This window comes from Eptesicus fuscus, chromosome 8 (genome assembly GCF_027574615.1).
Source record: "Eptesicus fuscus isolate TK198812 chromosome 8, DD_ASM_mEF_20220401, whole genome shotgun sequence".
NCBI lineage: Eukaryota > Metazoa > Chordata > Mammalia > Chiroptera > Vespertilionidae > Eptesicus > Eptesicus fuscus.
The window spans coordinates 104,568,374-104,583,627 of record NC_072480.1 but is presented as its reverse complement, the minus strand read 5'-3'; the positions used below and the strand labels follow the sequence as shown (position 1 = coordinate 104,583,627).

At 54.2% G+C, this 15,254-nt stretch overlaps 1 protein-coding gene and 1 long non-coding RNA gene across 2 annotated transcripts; one reads left to right on the top strand and one right to left on the bottom strand.

Moving 5' to 3' along the window:
- The first annotated feature begins 7,555 nt into the window (after positions 1 to 7,555).
- On the top strand, positions 7,556 to 8,584 carry LOC129150022 (beta-defensin 1-like). Its single transcript, XM_054720204.1, has 2 exons — positions 7,556 to 7,694; positions 8,406 to 8,584. The coding sequence occupies exons 1-2, from the start codon at positions 7,634 to 7,636 to the stop codon at positions 8,567 to 8,569; spliced, it is 225 nt and encodes a 74-aa protein (XP_054576179.1). The 5' UTR covers positions 7,556 to 7,633; the 3' UTR covers positions 8,570 to 8,584.
- A 2,814-nt stretch (positions 8,585 to 11,398) lies between these two features.
- On the bottom strand, positions 11,399 to 12,764 carry LOC129150023 (uncharacterized). Its single transcript, XR_008556804.1, has 2 exons — positions 12,638 to 12,764; positions 11,399 to 11,519 (listed from the first exon to the last, which is right to left on the bottom strand). It is a non-coding gene; the product is annotated as an uncharacterized LOC129150023 (long non-coding RNA).
- Between the last annotated feature and the right edge of the window lie 2,490 nt (positions 12,765 to 15,254).

The following is a 15,254-nucleotide window of genomic DNA, read 5'->3' as shown; positions in this document are numbered from 1 at the left end:
GTCCCCTTCCCAGCCTTCCCTGCACTATTGTGTGTCCTTGGGCTTTGCACATCCTATCTAATAAAGAGGGAATATGCTAATTGACCATCACACCCTCACAAAGACGGAGGCTCCTGAAGCATAGTAACCTCCATCTTGCATAAAAAACTGCTGTTTGAATTCTCTGCTATTGTCAGATAGTCCCTACTCCTGTGAACTCTGCCATTGTGAACTCTGTCACTTTAAGGCAGTCTCTTATTCTATAAAATGACTTTGTTTTTAGTTCAAATAATAGAAAAAGATAAACTTAACTGTCTGACCTTGCAACCTAGCCATCCAAGGTAATAGACTAATATAGACTAACTAGAGGCCCAGCGCAGGATTGACATTGCACGAGGAGGTGCCCCGCCTAACGCCGAACAAGGAGGCACCCCGTGGGGGCTGGGACCCGAGCCTGACTCCCAGTGTCCCCCGGTCCCCTGCCTGTGTTTTCTCCGGGGCCACAGGGAGGCACCCTGCCAGCTTGGTCAGGCCCCCCTGCCTCTGTCTCTGTCTCCGCTCTGGGCCTCACCTCAGAGCGCAACCTCCTCCTGTATGGTCATGACCCATTACGGAGTCCCGGCCTAATTTGCATATTACCTCTTTATGTAGATAGATACTGATAATAATTCTCATATTCTCATGTCAAGTACTAACTCATTAATGTATTCAAGGTTACAACTGTCTGTAACTATAACTCACACAGAGCCTTTTGAAATATCTGCAAACAAAGAGGCTCCAACGTATAAATACGGGAAACTTCCTGTATGTGTTGCTCAGAGATTTGGAAGAGACACCTCCCTCTGGGCCAAAGCCAATAAATGACTCCTAATCAATTAGATCATTAAGGGGTCTTACATCTCGCTCATTGATTTACAACACAACACACCACACCCATAGCCAATAAGGAAGGAATATGCTAATTGACTGTCATGCACTTGAACATGGCGGTGCTCACAGCCACAAGATGGTGGTGACCCGTCCCCTCAGCTTCCCTGGTGCCCAGGGCCAGCCCGAGGCATAGACAAGCCTTGGATGGTTGCTGTCCAGCCACCCAGGGCAGCCCAAGGCTCAGGTTCCCAGGGCTGGCAGAGGCTTGCGCTGCCGGTAGTGGCAGCAGAGGTGTGATGGGGGCATTGCCTTCCCCTGATCACTGGGTTACCTCCTGCCCCTGAGGGCTCCAGAACTGTGAGAGGGGGCAGGCTGGGCTGAAGGACCCACCCCTACAGTGCATGAATTTTCATGCACCAGGCCTCTAACTCTTTATATAAAACCCTAATATGCAAATAGACCAAATGGCAGAACAACCAAACAACCAGTCGCTATTACATGCACTGATCAACAGGGGGCACAAGCAGAACATGGCGGGCATCAGCTGAGATTCAAAGGTGGACTAGGTGAGCGGGGGCACCAACCAAAGTGGGCATCGGTCGCTGTCATCAGGGTGAGCCTCTGGTATATAAAGACAATTCTTTGCTCCAGCCCACTGTGATCCTGCCCTGCACTCCAAACTGCTGTGGCACCGGCCCTGCTTGAAACTTCTGATAGCTGGAGTTGCCGCTCACACCCGCTGCAGCACCCGGCACGGGCCCTGATTGCATAGCGCCATCAGCGGGTGCAAGCGGCAGCAGCCGGCCTCTATTGCCCATCAGGGCTTCTCCACCTCCCCCTGCTCCTGAGGGGCTATCAGGGCAGCAGTCACCAATCCCACCCACTGATAGCGCCAGCCCCGCTCCCCCCACTGCAGGCGCCGGCCCCTGTCGCTGCATGCCATCAGCAGGTGAGAGTGATGTCGGTGTCCTCAGCTCCTGGGAGTGGTGGGGGCAGGAGCTGGGCTTCGAGTAGACAGGGGACCAGAGTCCCCAGCAGGAGGTGCCCGGCAGGGGCAGGAAGAATGGGCTGAGACACCCCCCTGTACCCACCACAGCCTCCCCGCCCACAGTTCCTTTCAAGGTGCATGAAGTTCATTCACTGGGTCCCTATTATGCATATAAGTTCTGTGGTTCATCTCTTCCTGCAGACAATCTCCAGTCTAATGAGGAACCTCATCAGCAGGGCCTGGAGGGACTCCCACCCACACGAGGAGCCAGTACAGACCATTTTAACTGATTAAGGGCAGCTGAGGTGGCCGTGCCTTCCTCCAGGTAGCCCTCCAGCTTTCTTTTAGTTCTTAGGGTCTGTGCTTCCAGAAAAAGCTAGACAGACTGGATGCACCCCTTCCTGGGTCACCCCCTCCGACACCTGGTCTCGCCACCTCCAGCCAAGCCAATCCTGCCTTCCCGGCCAGCCCACACCTGTGTGGGTTCATCAGTTGAGGGACTTGACGTGTCCAGAGGCGGATTCTAGGGCTGATGGGGAGACTTAACACCCTTGGCTCTGAGGCAGGGATTCCGTCCTCAGCACTTTTCACATTTGGGACAGTGGAGTGACCCTGAGAGGAGTCCAGGTGAGGGGTGCAGGGCTGGAAGGTGGGTGCCAGGAGGTCCGGTCGTGCTCGATGACCTTCATAATGGGCATCAGGAGATCTGGACAGGTGAGTCCTTTGGGGGTAATCGGAGGGGCATCAAACTGGACAGGTGAGTCATTCGGGGGTAATCGCAAGGCCATCTGGAGATGGGGTGCAGGTGCGGGAACAGATGGGAATCAGGGGCTCACACAGGGCTGGCAAGTTCAAGCCTCTACTCTCCCAGGCAGATTACAGGAAGCACAGAACCATGGCCACCTGCCTTGACCTTCATAGCGTCAATAATTTTAGCAGCTTGCTCCTGTGTCCAGTTTGTACATTCTCTATCTTCACTCCATCCTCATCTACCCTTTGACCAGGAAGTTTCTTTGAAAAAAAATCATAGGTCAAACAAGATACTTAAAATATATATATTGATTTCAGAGAGGAAGGGAGAAGGAGAGAGATAGAAATGTCAACAATGGAGAGAATTATTGATCCACTGCCTCCTACATGCCCCACACTGGGGATGGAGCCCGCAACCCGGGCATGTGGAATTGAACCGTGACCTCCTGGTTCATACATAGTTCGACACGCAACCACTGAGCCACGCCAGCCGGACCAAATCAAATATTTTAATGACCCTGGTTGCTGGGGTGGCAACGCCTGACCTGGGCCCATTGTGTCCCTTGAGAAGAGATATGGGCTAGAGACTCCTCTCCATACAGCGTTTCTAGAGCCAGCTCAATATTTGTGTGAACCTCTGGGCGGGAAGTCTTCGGACAGGGCCAGCTGAGCCGTGATTGCTCTGCATCCGTGTCAGAAGCAGTCTCACTCCTGCCCAGTTAGACCTCAGCTCTCGGTTCGGGAGTTGGGGACGCAGGTGCTGCCAGGGGAGGCCTGGGAGCAAGCAGGCTGGCATTCAGTGAGAGGTGTTGCTATGGATACTAGGGAATGAGAGGAAGTCAGGGCACAGTGCAGTCCAGGCAGAAACCAAACCTCAATCAGCACCGCACAGTCCGAGGGGCCGTGGGCGTGGTGGGGGCTTGCCCTCATCAGAGCGACCACCGGGATCCTAATGCATGAGGAGGTGTTCCTCTGACTCACTCAGCACACGTCCCAGAGCTGTGTGTGGGTCCGGCTGTGCTGTGCGGGCAGTCAGCCCTGAGAGCCAAAACCTGCAGGTGGCCGGGGCGGGAACAAGCCTGGCCCCAGGGGGACATGAGGCCAGGAGGTGTGTGCACCGGGTTCCCTCTGCTGCTGAGTGAGGTCAACAACCAGGTGTCACCAATCAACCCACCAGGTCACACAGCGTGAGACAGAGGAGCTGCCGGACACAGGGCAGACGGTGTTCACGGGGAGCGTTTCTGTGTTAACGAACATGCCCCACGTGGCTCTTCACTATCCAGACACACCTTTGAGTTGCTGGAAAGCGTATTCTTTAAGGTGCTAGAGCCTTGGGAATGTCTGAGTATCGCCGGCTCCTCCTTCGTTGGCCCCTTCATCCCAAGATGCCTATTGAGTGTGTAGAGAGCCTCCCTGTGGGGACCCCGTGAGCAGGAGGGGGTGGCTGTCCGTGGCCCCTGCACCACACGCCTGTGCCCTTCACGTGTGAGTTTGTGGGGAGCACATGTACGGTTGGGGAGGTGGTAGTGACGTGGAGGCCATACCTTTGGGGCGACGAGGAGGCCTCTCTGCCTCCAGGTGAGTATCCGGGTGTCCCCACCCTCAGGGACATGGCTGTGGTCTGGGCTGAGCCAGGCTGGGGACACGCCTCCCTGCCCTCCCTAGTCCCTCCAGCCCTGCCTGGTGAAGTCCACGTATGTTAGTGGCTGTGTCTTTCTGATTCACCTCGGATAAATCGGAGGGTTCCTTGCCCCAGAACATAAGTGCCATCAGATGAGATTGACCTGGTGGGACAGACAGACAACAACCGCACAAACTCTGCAGCTGTCTGTGTGATCTGCAGGCAAGACGCAGCCTGCGGGCCCAGCCCAAGTGGGTCAGTGGTTGACCTTCGACCTACGAACCAGAAGGTCGAGGTCCAATTCCTGGTCAGTGCAAATGCTCGGGTTGTAGGCTGGATCCCCAGTGTGGAGTGTGCAGGAGGCAGGTCATCATTGATTCTCTCTCATCATTGATGTTTCTATCTCTCTCCCTTTCTTTTCTTCTCTGAAATTAATAAGAACATATTTTTTATTTTTTTTATTTTTTATTTTTTAAATAAATCTTTATTGTTTAGATTATTACAGTTGTTTCTCCTTTTTTCCCCCCATATCTCCCCATCACCCGGTTCCCTCCCCGCCGTTGTCCTTATCCATAGGTGTATGATTTTTGTCCAGTCTCTTCCCATACCCCCCACACAGACACCCCCTTCCCCCTGAGAATTATCAATCCACTCCCATTCTATGCCTCTGATTCTATTATGTTCACCAGTTTATTCTGTTCCTCAGATTTTTAATTCACTTGATTTTTAGAATCACTTGTTGATAGATGTTTGTTGTTCATAATTTTTATCTTTACTTTTTTCTTCTTTTTAAAGAATACCTTTCAGCATTTCATATAATACTGGTTTGGTGGTGATGAACTCCTTTAGCTTTTTCTTATCTGTGAAGCTCTTTATCTGCCCTTCAATTCTGAATGATAGCTTTGCTGGGTAGAGTAGTCTTGGTTGTAGGTTCTTGCTATTCATCACTTTGAATATTTCTTGCCATTCCTGTCTGGCCTGCATGGTTTCTGTTGAGAAATCAGCTGACAGTCGTATGGGTGCTCCCTTGTAGGTAATTAACTGTTTTTCTCTTGTAAGATTCTCTCTTTGTCTTTTGCATTGGCATTTTAATTATGATGTGTCTTGGTGTGGTCCTCTTTGGATTCCTCTTGTTTGGAGTTCTGTGCACTTCCTGAACTTGTAAGTCCATTTCTTTCACCAGGTGGGGGAAGTTTTCTGTCATTATTTCTTCAAATAGGTTTTCAGTATCTTGCTCTCTCTCTTCTGGCACCCCAAAAATATGGATATCGGTACGCTTAAAGCCATCCTGGAGGCTCCTTATGCTATCCTCACACTTTTGGATTCTTCTTTCTTTCTGCCTCTCTGGTTGGGTGTTTTTTTCTTCCTCATATTCCAGCTCTTTAGTTTGACTCTTTGGGTGCGGTGGTCTACTCTGTATATTCTTTATTTCAGACAGTGTATGCATAATTTCTGACTGGTCCTTTTCCATTTTTTTAGTATTCTCATTTAGGTCCTTGAAGGTCTCTTCAAGTTCCTCAGTGGTTTTTAGAAGATTCTTGAGTAACCTTATAACTATGGTTCTGAACACTGTGTCGTCCATTAGTTTGCTTTCATCTATTTCTCCTACTTGTGACATACTCCGATGTCTCCACATTTTGGCTGCCTCCCTGTGTTGATGGAGTGGCTTTGTGTGGTCGGTGACCTATAGGGGCCGGTAGCTCAGCTTCCCCAATCACCCTAGGTGGTCGGTCTTGGTACTCCCCTTTGTGGGCTGTGTGGAAAGTCTTGGTGAAGTTAAAAGCCCTGATTGCTGTTGGTACACTGGGAGGAATTGACCTCCGGTCCAATTGGCTTTGAGGGCCTGCTGTCTATATAACGGAAGAATTGCTGTGCTGGAGACACAGTAGGGCTTTGGTGCTCACTGAGTCTGCCTCTTGAATGTGTCCCTTACGAGTGTGGTTGAAATCTGGTGACGTCCACACCGACAGAAAGGTCACTCTCACTCGCCGAGAGTCCTTCCCGTAGGCGTCTGGGTCCCTCACGTGTCCCCAGAAACTGGAGTTCAGAGTGGTTGGGATTGTTGGTATCACTGGCGGGAGTTGATCTCCAAGCCAGTTGGCTATGAGGATCAGCAGTGTCTCTGCTGGGAGAGCTTCTGTGTTCAGCTTGGATGGGGCGGAGTCTCAGGGTGGCGCAGACAAGCTTTGTTTCCCGGTCTGCTCCGCCCTAAGAGGGTCGGGTTCTCTGTGCCAGAATTAATGGCTGTGCGCCTCTGAGAGAAGGCAGCTTTTGAGCCTCTCCCGCTGCCTAACAGACCAGTTTCTCCCCAGCTGGGGCTTTGTTTTTCTCCCGAATGAGAAATCCAGTCACTGGGAGGGCTGTGCTCAGCTTGGATGGGGCGGAGTCTCAGGGTGGCGCAGACAAACTTGGTTTCCGTCTGTGCGCCCTAAAAGGGCCGGTTCCTCCATGCCCGAATTAATGGCTGCGCGCCTCTGAGATAAGGCCGCTCTCAAGCCTCGTCCGCTGCCAAACAGCCCAGTTTCTCCCCAACCACAGCTGGACCTCAGTGCAGTCGGGCGGCCCTGCTTTTCTCCCAAACGAGAAAGCTTGCCACGCAGAGTCTGCTGCCCTTCCTCTCCGCACGCTCCGTGAGCAAGCCTGCCGCATATTCAGCTGCCCGCCCTTTCCGCGCTCACGGATCTCCGCACCTCCACAGCTCCTGAGGCTCAGCGTCCCCCTCTGTTTTTCTCTAGTTGTAGGATTTCCACTCTGCCAGCTTTTCGGTGGTTCTGGACAGTGTGCACTCTGTTTTCCAGTTGTAGTTTCAAAATTGTTGTGGTAGGCAACAGTTAGGTGTTTACCTTATGCCGCCATCTTGGTTTCTCCTCTCCTTGTGTCTTAACATGGTGGCAGGTAAGAACATATTTTTTAAAAAGAAAAGAAAAAAGAAAGACTGGTGTTGGCCAATCAAGGAGAAAGTTCCTACAGAAGCGAGTGATCAGCCTTCCCTGGTGAAACTGCTTCAACAGGTTCCATGAAACAGCCGCTCGGCTTTTGTCAGAGGACCGGCTGAGCCATTCCCAACCAGGAGCCTGGGCATGAGCCCCTTCTCCAGAACTTCTCCAGGACCCCATCAGAACTCCCAGCCTGGTGGGAAGGCGGGGAAGGGGAGATAGAGCAGCAGAGACAACAGCTCAGGGCTCTGGGCCAGAGCTCACCCCGAGCTGGACCGGGACTGTGTCCACCTGACACGCAGACACAGGTGAACCACAGGAGGGGCTGCTTGTGAGCATTTCCCTGACTGAGTCACGCCCCGCAGATCCGTCCCTGAGGTTGCACAACCCTCTCCCCTATAAATAGGGAGGCACATTGGCCTCTGGAAGCCTGTGGCTCCACCTGCAAGCCTCCTCCTCCTCCTGCCCTCGCCCAGCCTGGCAGCCAGCATGAGGCTCTTCCACATCCTGCTGCTGCCTCTCTGCCTGCTCTTCGCCCAGGTGGGCCCAGGTGAGCTGGGAACCAAAGGGGCACTCTTCCCGGGGCCGGGACCAGGTGAAGGGAGCTGGAACAGAGCACCTGTGTTCTGGTGACAGGGTGAAGCGGATGGACCTTATTTGGGGATGAACTGGGTGCTCTGCACAGCTCTCTGGGCAGAAGGAAACCTCACTTACAGCCCTGCTGCTCATCCTCAGCTTTGGTTTGGCCTTAGAGAGATTGGTTTGGCCTTAGATGAGATTGACCTGGTGGGACAGACAGACAACAACCGGAAGGAGGGCACTCCGAGTCCAGATTAGCTCGAGCTGGCTTGCTGGTTGCTACTGTCAGAGGACCGGCTGAGCCATTCCCAACCAAGGGCCTGGGCATGAGCCCCTTCTCCAGAACTTCTCCAGGACCCCATCAGAACTCCCAACCTGGTGGGAAGGCGGGGAAGGGGAGACCTCAGGCAGAGGGCACAGACCTCAGGCAGAGGGCACAGACCTCAGGCAGCTGGCATAGACCTCGGACAGAGGGCACAGACCTCAGGCAGCTGGCATAGACCTCAGACGGAGGGCACAGGCCTTTGCATGAACAGCCCCAGAGGTCAGTGGGGGCGAAGTTCCTGGGAGGGCACCATCTGCATTGCACTGCTAAGGGCTGTGTGTCCTGTGTCACCAAGTGTCCTGCAGTCATGTTGGCTGTGAGCCAGGAGCCTGACGTGTCTTCTTTGCTTCCTCACAGGTGCTGGCCTCCTCTTGGTCGAGGTCCCCAAGAGCCCAGAACACATGTGCATCAAAAAGAGGGGGCACTGCTACTTCAACCCGTGCCCAACCTTCCTGACACACGATGGCTACTGCTTCAGAGGGAAGGCCAAGTGCTGCTACTGGGAGGACCGGGGGAGATAAACCACAGGAACTACTTATAAGCATTGTTTTCCCACAAGAAAACCTTATTTAAAGCATGGCTCCTTCGGGACCACATGAACCCTGTGTCTCCTTCCTGAGGAGGTGAGGAAGCCAGGTTAGAAGCCAGACAGGCCAGGCTGCGAAGACAGACAGGCCAGGCTGTGAAGCCAGCAAGCTCAAGACGAGGGGGATGAGCAGAGCTGGGGCCATGTCACCCCCTCCTCATTTCATTTCCAAACCAACAGGTGAGTGATGCAGAGGGTCTCAGTGCAATCAAGCATCACTAACACCCATCAATCACTTATGAACCTGTAGTTCCTGGTTCCATTCCATCAGGGAACATCCGGATGGCACGCTCAATTCCCGGTGTGGGGCATGGAGGAGGCAGCAGATCAATGATTCTCTCTCATCGTTGATGTTTCTCTCTCTCTCCCTTCGTCTCTGAAAAAAATATATTTAAAAAAATAAGAAAATAAGAAAAACCCATAAAGCCACTCCCGTTTCACTCTCCAGGCCTAAGGTCTGGGCTCCCGCAGAACGACTGTGGACCCTCCCACACTCACGCCACCTGTTCCCCGTCCCTCAGAGCACACCTGCCTCACCGCCCCTCATGGCCTGCCTCCTGCACCAACCAGCCTGCAGGCAGCCTCCTTCCCATCCACGCCCACAGCTGGCGGCCCACCACAGTCCCCCATCACCCCCTCTGCATTGCTAGGTCATAAGCACGAATGAACTTCCACTGTCCTACAAATGTTAGCCCTCACCCCGCCCTCCTCGTCAGTTTAGACACAGCACCCCCTGTTGGGGCAGAAGGCAGATAGGGAATGCCGGTTCGGGTGGTGGCAGTTTACCTGTCCTCGGGCAGCCTCGGAGACTGAGCTACCCCATGAGGTCTCCACGGCCTCTCCCTGCCCTGGGAAAGCTACGGGGTCCTAGGGACAGTGCCAGGCGGGGGCTGGAAATATCGGGGACACAGGGTAAAGGATAGGATTGTCTAACCACTATGCTGTACACCTGACACAAATACAGAATAATATTGGATGTAAACTGTAGCTGAAAACAATTTTAATAACATAATATTAATTGGGAAAAATTAAAAAGATAAGCTATCCTGGGGTCCACCCTGTCTTGTGAGGAAAAGGCAGGCACACTCTCAACCTCGAGATGGCCCCACCCCTGTAAATAATAGCTGATGAAGGACACACCTTCCTTCTAGAACATCCCAGCTGATGGAGGAAGCAGGGGAGGTGGGATTAGAAAACCCCTGAGTGACATCACGGACCCCAAACTGTGCTCAGTGGTTGCTTGAACACCCTTCGTGAGCATCGGCCCTCACACCAAAGGGTCAGGGGTTCGATTCCCAGCCAAAGGCAACACATTCCTGGGTTAGCTGGCCCAGGTCTGGGTGGGTTGGGGAGGCAACCAAATGATGTGTCTCTCTCAACTCTCTCTCTGTCTCTCTCTCTTCTCTCTCTTTCTCTCTCTGTCTCTCTCTCTCTCTCTCTCTCTCTCTCTCTCTCTCTCTCTCTCTCTGTCTCTCTCTGTGTGTGTCTATGTGTTTGGGTGTGTATGTGTATGTCTCTCTAAAGAAAATCAATGGAAGAATAGCCTCTGGTGAGGATTAACAAAAACAAAGCAAACGTCCCTTCTGTGAAAAGCCCTGGGAGTAGCAGGGGGAGGAAGGGTTGGATAATAGAGGGTGGGGGCTGCCTCCAGCCCAGCTCTGAGACCAGGCTTGTCCCCACTCTGGGTGCATCCCCTGTGGGATGTAATGGGATGCAAGCAGGACCACCCAGGAAAGAGTCTGGCCCAAAATCTGGCTGAACCTGAAACTCACTGAGTCTCTAGGTCTAACACTTACAGGAAATACAGAAATTAGAGGAACCATTAAAACTACAGCTCAGGGACGCAATCGGTCAAACCCAGAACTGGAGACGTTCTTTGGGACAGGTGACCTGGTCCCGCGGCCATCCCACAGCAGAGGGAACAGAGAGAGCAAGTCACAGGGAAGAAGAGAGGGACCAAGCAACCCCGCGGGCCGAGTGCAGACCCTGTGCTGACAAGCCCCCTTACAAACAGCAGTGTCTGAGCCAGTGGGAAGGGGTTAATGTGCCCTGGGCAGCAGCAGGGCACAGGAGGGACCCTGTCAGGGTGACTCGATGGGGCAGGGGCTGGAGGAGAAGAGACCCCATGAGTGGAAGCTGCGCATTGGAGTGTGACAGGTGAAATACCTGCTGTCTTGTCAGCTAAGTGATCCTTGACTGACCTCCAGGGTCCTGTTTGACGGGGCCTCCCCTATTCAGCCTTGAAATGTGGTTCAGCCTCGGAAAAGAGGGAAATTCTGACCCGTGCTACAACACGGATCTGCCAAGAGGAACCAGGCGCAGTGTAATAGCCTGGCCCAGAAGCACAAATGCCGTAGGATTCCACACTGAAGACGTTCTTGCAGTCATCAAATTCAGAGACAGAAGGTGCAATGGTGGTGGCCAGGGGCTGGGGGAGGGGGAGTGAGTATTTAATAAGCACAGAGTTGCTCTTTGAAAGATGGAAAGTTCTGGAGATGGACAGTGGTGAAGGCTGCAACAATGTGAATGCCCTCCATGCCACTGGCTGCACATTTCAAGACGGTTAAATCAGTGGATTTTGTCTAGCTGATCGCAACGGACATTGAGCCAATGACATGGAAAGACTTCCCAATGCGAAGGAGACGACCCTTTGTGAACAGACCTCCAGGCACAGATGCTGCACATGGGGCCAGAACAATGTCCTGGGGCACCAACCCAGCTCAGCTGCCTGCCACTCACGAGCCAGTACTCAAGGGACAGGGTGTGATGGAGCAAAGCAGGTTTATTCAAGAGCCAGCAGCTTGAGAAGATGGGGGACCCTCAGCACAAAGCTCATCTTTACTTCTTGTTTTTCATCCTCACCCCTGGACATGTTTCCATTGATTCTAGAGAGAGAAAGGGAGAAACAGCCATCAGCCACCTCCCACATACACCCCGACCAGGAATGGAAACTGCCACCCAGGGATGTGCCCGGCCAGGGATTCAGACCAGAACCTTAGGAGCACAGGACCAGGCTCCAAGCAGCTGAGCCACCGGCCAGGGCACAAGGACCATCCTAACATGTGAGGGCAGCAGGGGTGTACGAGCGGGCAGAGGAAGGCAGACCAGGGGAAGCACAGGGTGCTGTGTGCCAGTCAGCACCGTCTGCTCCGGTAAACACCGGGGACCCGGTCCAGGAGGCTCTGGCTTTCCTCCAAGGTGGTCAACTCCCCTGGAGCCAAAACGCCTGCAGGCTGAGTCGGCCTCCTTTGAGGTCGGATCCTGCAGTCCTTTAGGCCAGTGATTGTCAACCTTTTCATCTCACGGCACACAGGAACCACTCAGCCTCTGCAGCACACCAAAACATACATATTGGGCCAATCTGACAAAAATAGGCATAGTTTAATTCATGGGCATCAGACAGCTATTGCTGTGATGGTGGCTGTGATGGTTTTACTGGACAATGGAAGGGAAAGGAGGTCAGTGCCCCTGGCTAAAGAGTCAGCATTGCATGTTTTAAGAATTCGTGTGGCCACACCAGTTGAAAATCATTGCTTAAAGCCAGCAGGCTCTTTATCCATAGCTACATTTGAATTAGCAAGTCATTCTTTCTTTTTAAAATATATTTTTATTTATCTCAGAGAGGGAGAGATGGAAACATCAATGATGAGAGAGAATCATTGATCTGCTGCCTCCTTCAGGGAGCCTACAGGGGATCTAGCCCACAATCCGGGCATTGCCCTGACCGAGAATCAAACAGTGACTTCCTGGGTCATGGGTTGAAGCCACAGGAACTACTTGTAAACATGTTGGTTTGGAAATGAAATGGGGGTTGGCGGTTGCCGTGGCCCCATCCTGCTCACCTCCCTTGTCCTGAGCTTGCAGCCTGAGCAGCCTGGCCTGTCTGGCTTCGAACCTGGCTTTCCTCACCTCCTCAGAAAGGAGACACAGGGTTCAAAGGAGCCATGGGTCCGAAGGAGCCATGCTTTGAAATAAGGTTTTCTTTTAGGAAAACAACGCTTACAAGTACTTCCTGTGGATTTTTCTTGCCCGTGGCTCCAGCTCAGACGCAACACTTGGCCCTCCCCCTGTAGCAGGTTCCATCTTCCCGAGTGTGTTCCGGGCAGGTGGAGTAATGGCAGCTCCCCTCAAGGCGGACACACTCGGGTCCCCTAGGGGTCATACTCGCGAGGAGGCCAGCACCTGTGAGGAGGAAGAGAAGACACGTCAGGCTCCTGGCTCACAGCCAACGTGACTGCAGGACACTTGGTGACACAGGACACACAGCCCTTCCCAGAGCACTGCAGAGACAGTGCCCTCCCAGGAACTTCGCCCCCACTGACCTCTGGGGCTGCCCATGCAAAGGCCTGTGCCCTCCGTCCGAGGTCTATGCCAGCTGCCTGAGGTGTGTGCCCTCTGCCTGAGGTCTGTAACCTCTGAGGCCAAACCAAAGCTGAGGGTGAGCAGCTGGGCTATAAATGGGGTTTCCTTCTGCCCATACAGCTGTCCCAAGCACACAGTTCATCCCCAAATAAGGTTTCTCCACTTCACCCAGTCACCAGAACACACGTGCTCTGTTCCACAAATACTCACGTCTGTTTAAGAAATAATCCGCACCAAGCAGGTTCCAACCACACACATTAAAACCTCCGCATTAGAAAACTTTTGAACCCACTTTCCAGATGGGCACCCTGAGGGGTAACTGAAGTCAAGTCATCATAACTATCTGACAGAATGACGGCCTGGACAGGGCTCAGTGTCTCCAGCTCTCCTCACGGCTCCCTTCACCTGCTCCCCAGACCCGGGCAGAGTGCCCCTCGTCCCCAGCTCACCTGGGCCCACCTGGGCGAAGAGCAGGCAGAGAGGCAGCAGCAGGATGTGGAAGAGCCTCATGCTGGCTGCCAGGCTGGGCAAGGGCAGGAGGAGGAGGAGGCTTGCAGGTGGAGCCACAGGCTTCCAGAGGCCAATGTGCCTCCCTATTTATAGGGGAGAGGGTTGTGCAACCTCAGGGACGGATCTGCGGGGCGTGACTCGGTCAGGGAAATGCTCACAAGCAGCCCCTCCTGTGGTTCACCTGCGTCTGTGCGTCAGGTGGACACACTGCCTGTCCAACTGGGGGGTGAGCTCTGGCCTGGGCCCTGAGCTGGCGCCTCTGCTGCTCTATCTGTCCGTTCCCCCACTTCCTTGCCAGGCTGGGAGTTCTGATGGGGTTATGGAGAGGGGGCTCATGCCCAGGCCCCTGGGTAGGAATGGCTCAGAGGGCCGGTGCCAAGGGGTCTCGGGCAGCAGAGACCAGCCAGCTTGCTGCCAGCAAGCCGGCTTGGGAGTGCCCTCCTCAGGGGAAAAGACGAGCAGCTGTTTCATGGAACCTGAGGAAGCAGTTTCACCAGGGAAGGCTGCTCTCCCTCCCTCGCTTCTACAGCAACTTTCTCCTCCATTGGCCATCACCAACACCATCCTCTGATTTATCCGAGGTGAATCAGAAAGACACAGCCACCAACACACGTGGACTACACCAGGCAAAGCTGGAGGGAATAGGGAGAACAGGGAGACATGTCCCCCGCCTGGCTCAGCCCAGAACACAGCCACGTCCCTGAGGGTGGGGACACCCGGAGGCTCACCTGGAGGCGGAGGGGCCTCCTCATCGCCCCAGAGGTATGGCCTCCACGTCACTACCACCTCCCCAACTACACACGGGATCCACACAAACTCACACGTGAAGGGCACAGGCGTGTGGTGCAGGGGCCACGGACAGCCACCCCCTCCTGCTCACGGGGTCCCCACAGGGAGGCTCTCTACACACTCAATAGGCATCTTGGGATGAAGGGGCCAACGAAGGAGGAGCCGGCGATACTCAGACACTCCCAAGGCTCTAGCACCTTAAAGAATACGCTTTCCCGCAACTCAAAGGTGTGTCTGGATAGTTAAGAGCCACGTGGGGCATGTTCGTTAACACAGAAACGCTCCCCGTGAACACCGGCAGCTCCTCTGTCTCACTCTGTGTGACCTGGTGGGTTGATTGGTGACACCTGGTTGTTGACCTCACTCAGCAGCAGAGGGAACCCGGTGCACACACCTCCTGGCCTCATGTCCCCCTGGGGCCAGGCTTGTTCCCGCCCCGGCCACCTGCAGGTTTTGGCTCTCAGGGCTGACTGCCTGCACAGCACAGACCGGCCCACACGCAGCTCTGGGACGTGTGCTGAGTGAGTCAGAGGAACACCTCCTCATGCATTAGGATCCCGGTGGTCGCTCTGATGAGGGCAAGCCCCCACCACGCCCACGGCCCCTCGGACTGTGCGGTGCATGTGGCCCTCGGCCCAAGGCATGCACCTCGGACGGCAGGTGGGGAGGTGACACGATGGCACACGGGGACAGGAAGAGAAGCGACATCAGAACAGAGAGGCCTGCCTTCTCCCCAAGGGCTGCTCAGCCTCAGCGTCGTGGACACTGGGCCCGACGGAGGGTCCTGGGCGTGGGGCCGGGCTGGGCACCGCAGGCCCCAGAGCAGCACCCTTGCCCCTGAGTCCTCCTGCCAGCAACACCCCCACAGGTGGGGCCAGAAACGTGCCCAGGAATGGCCAGCATGTCCTGTGCAGAGAGTCAGGGGGAGCCTCTCACGCTGCCTCTGCCCTTCAGGTTTC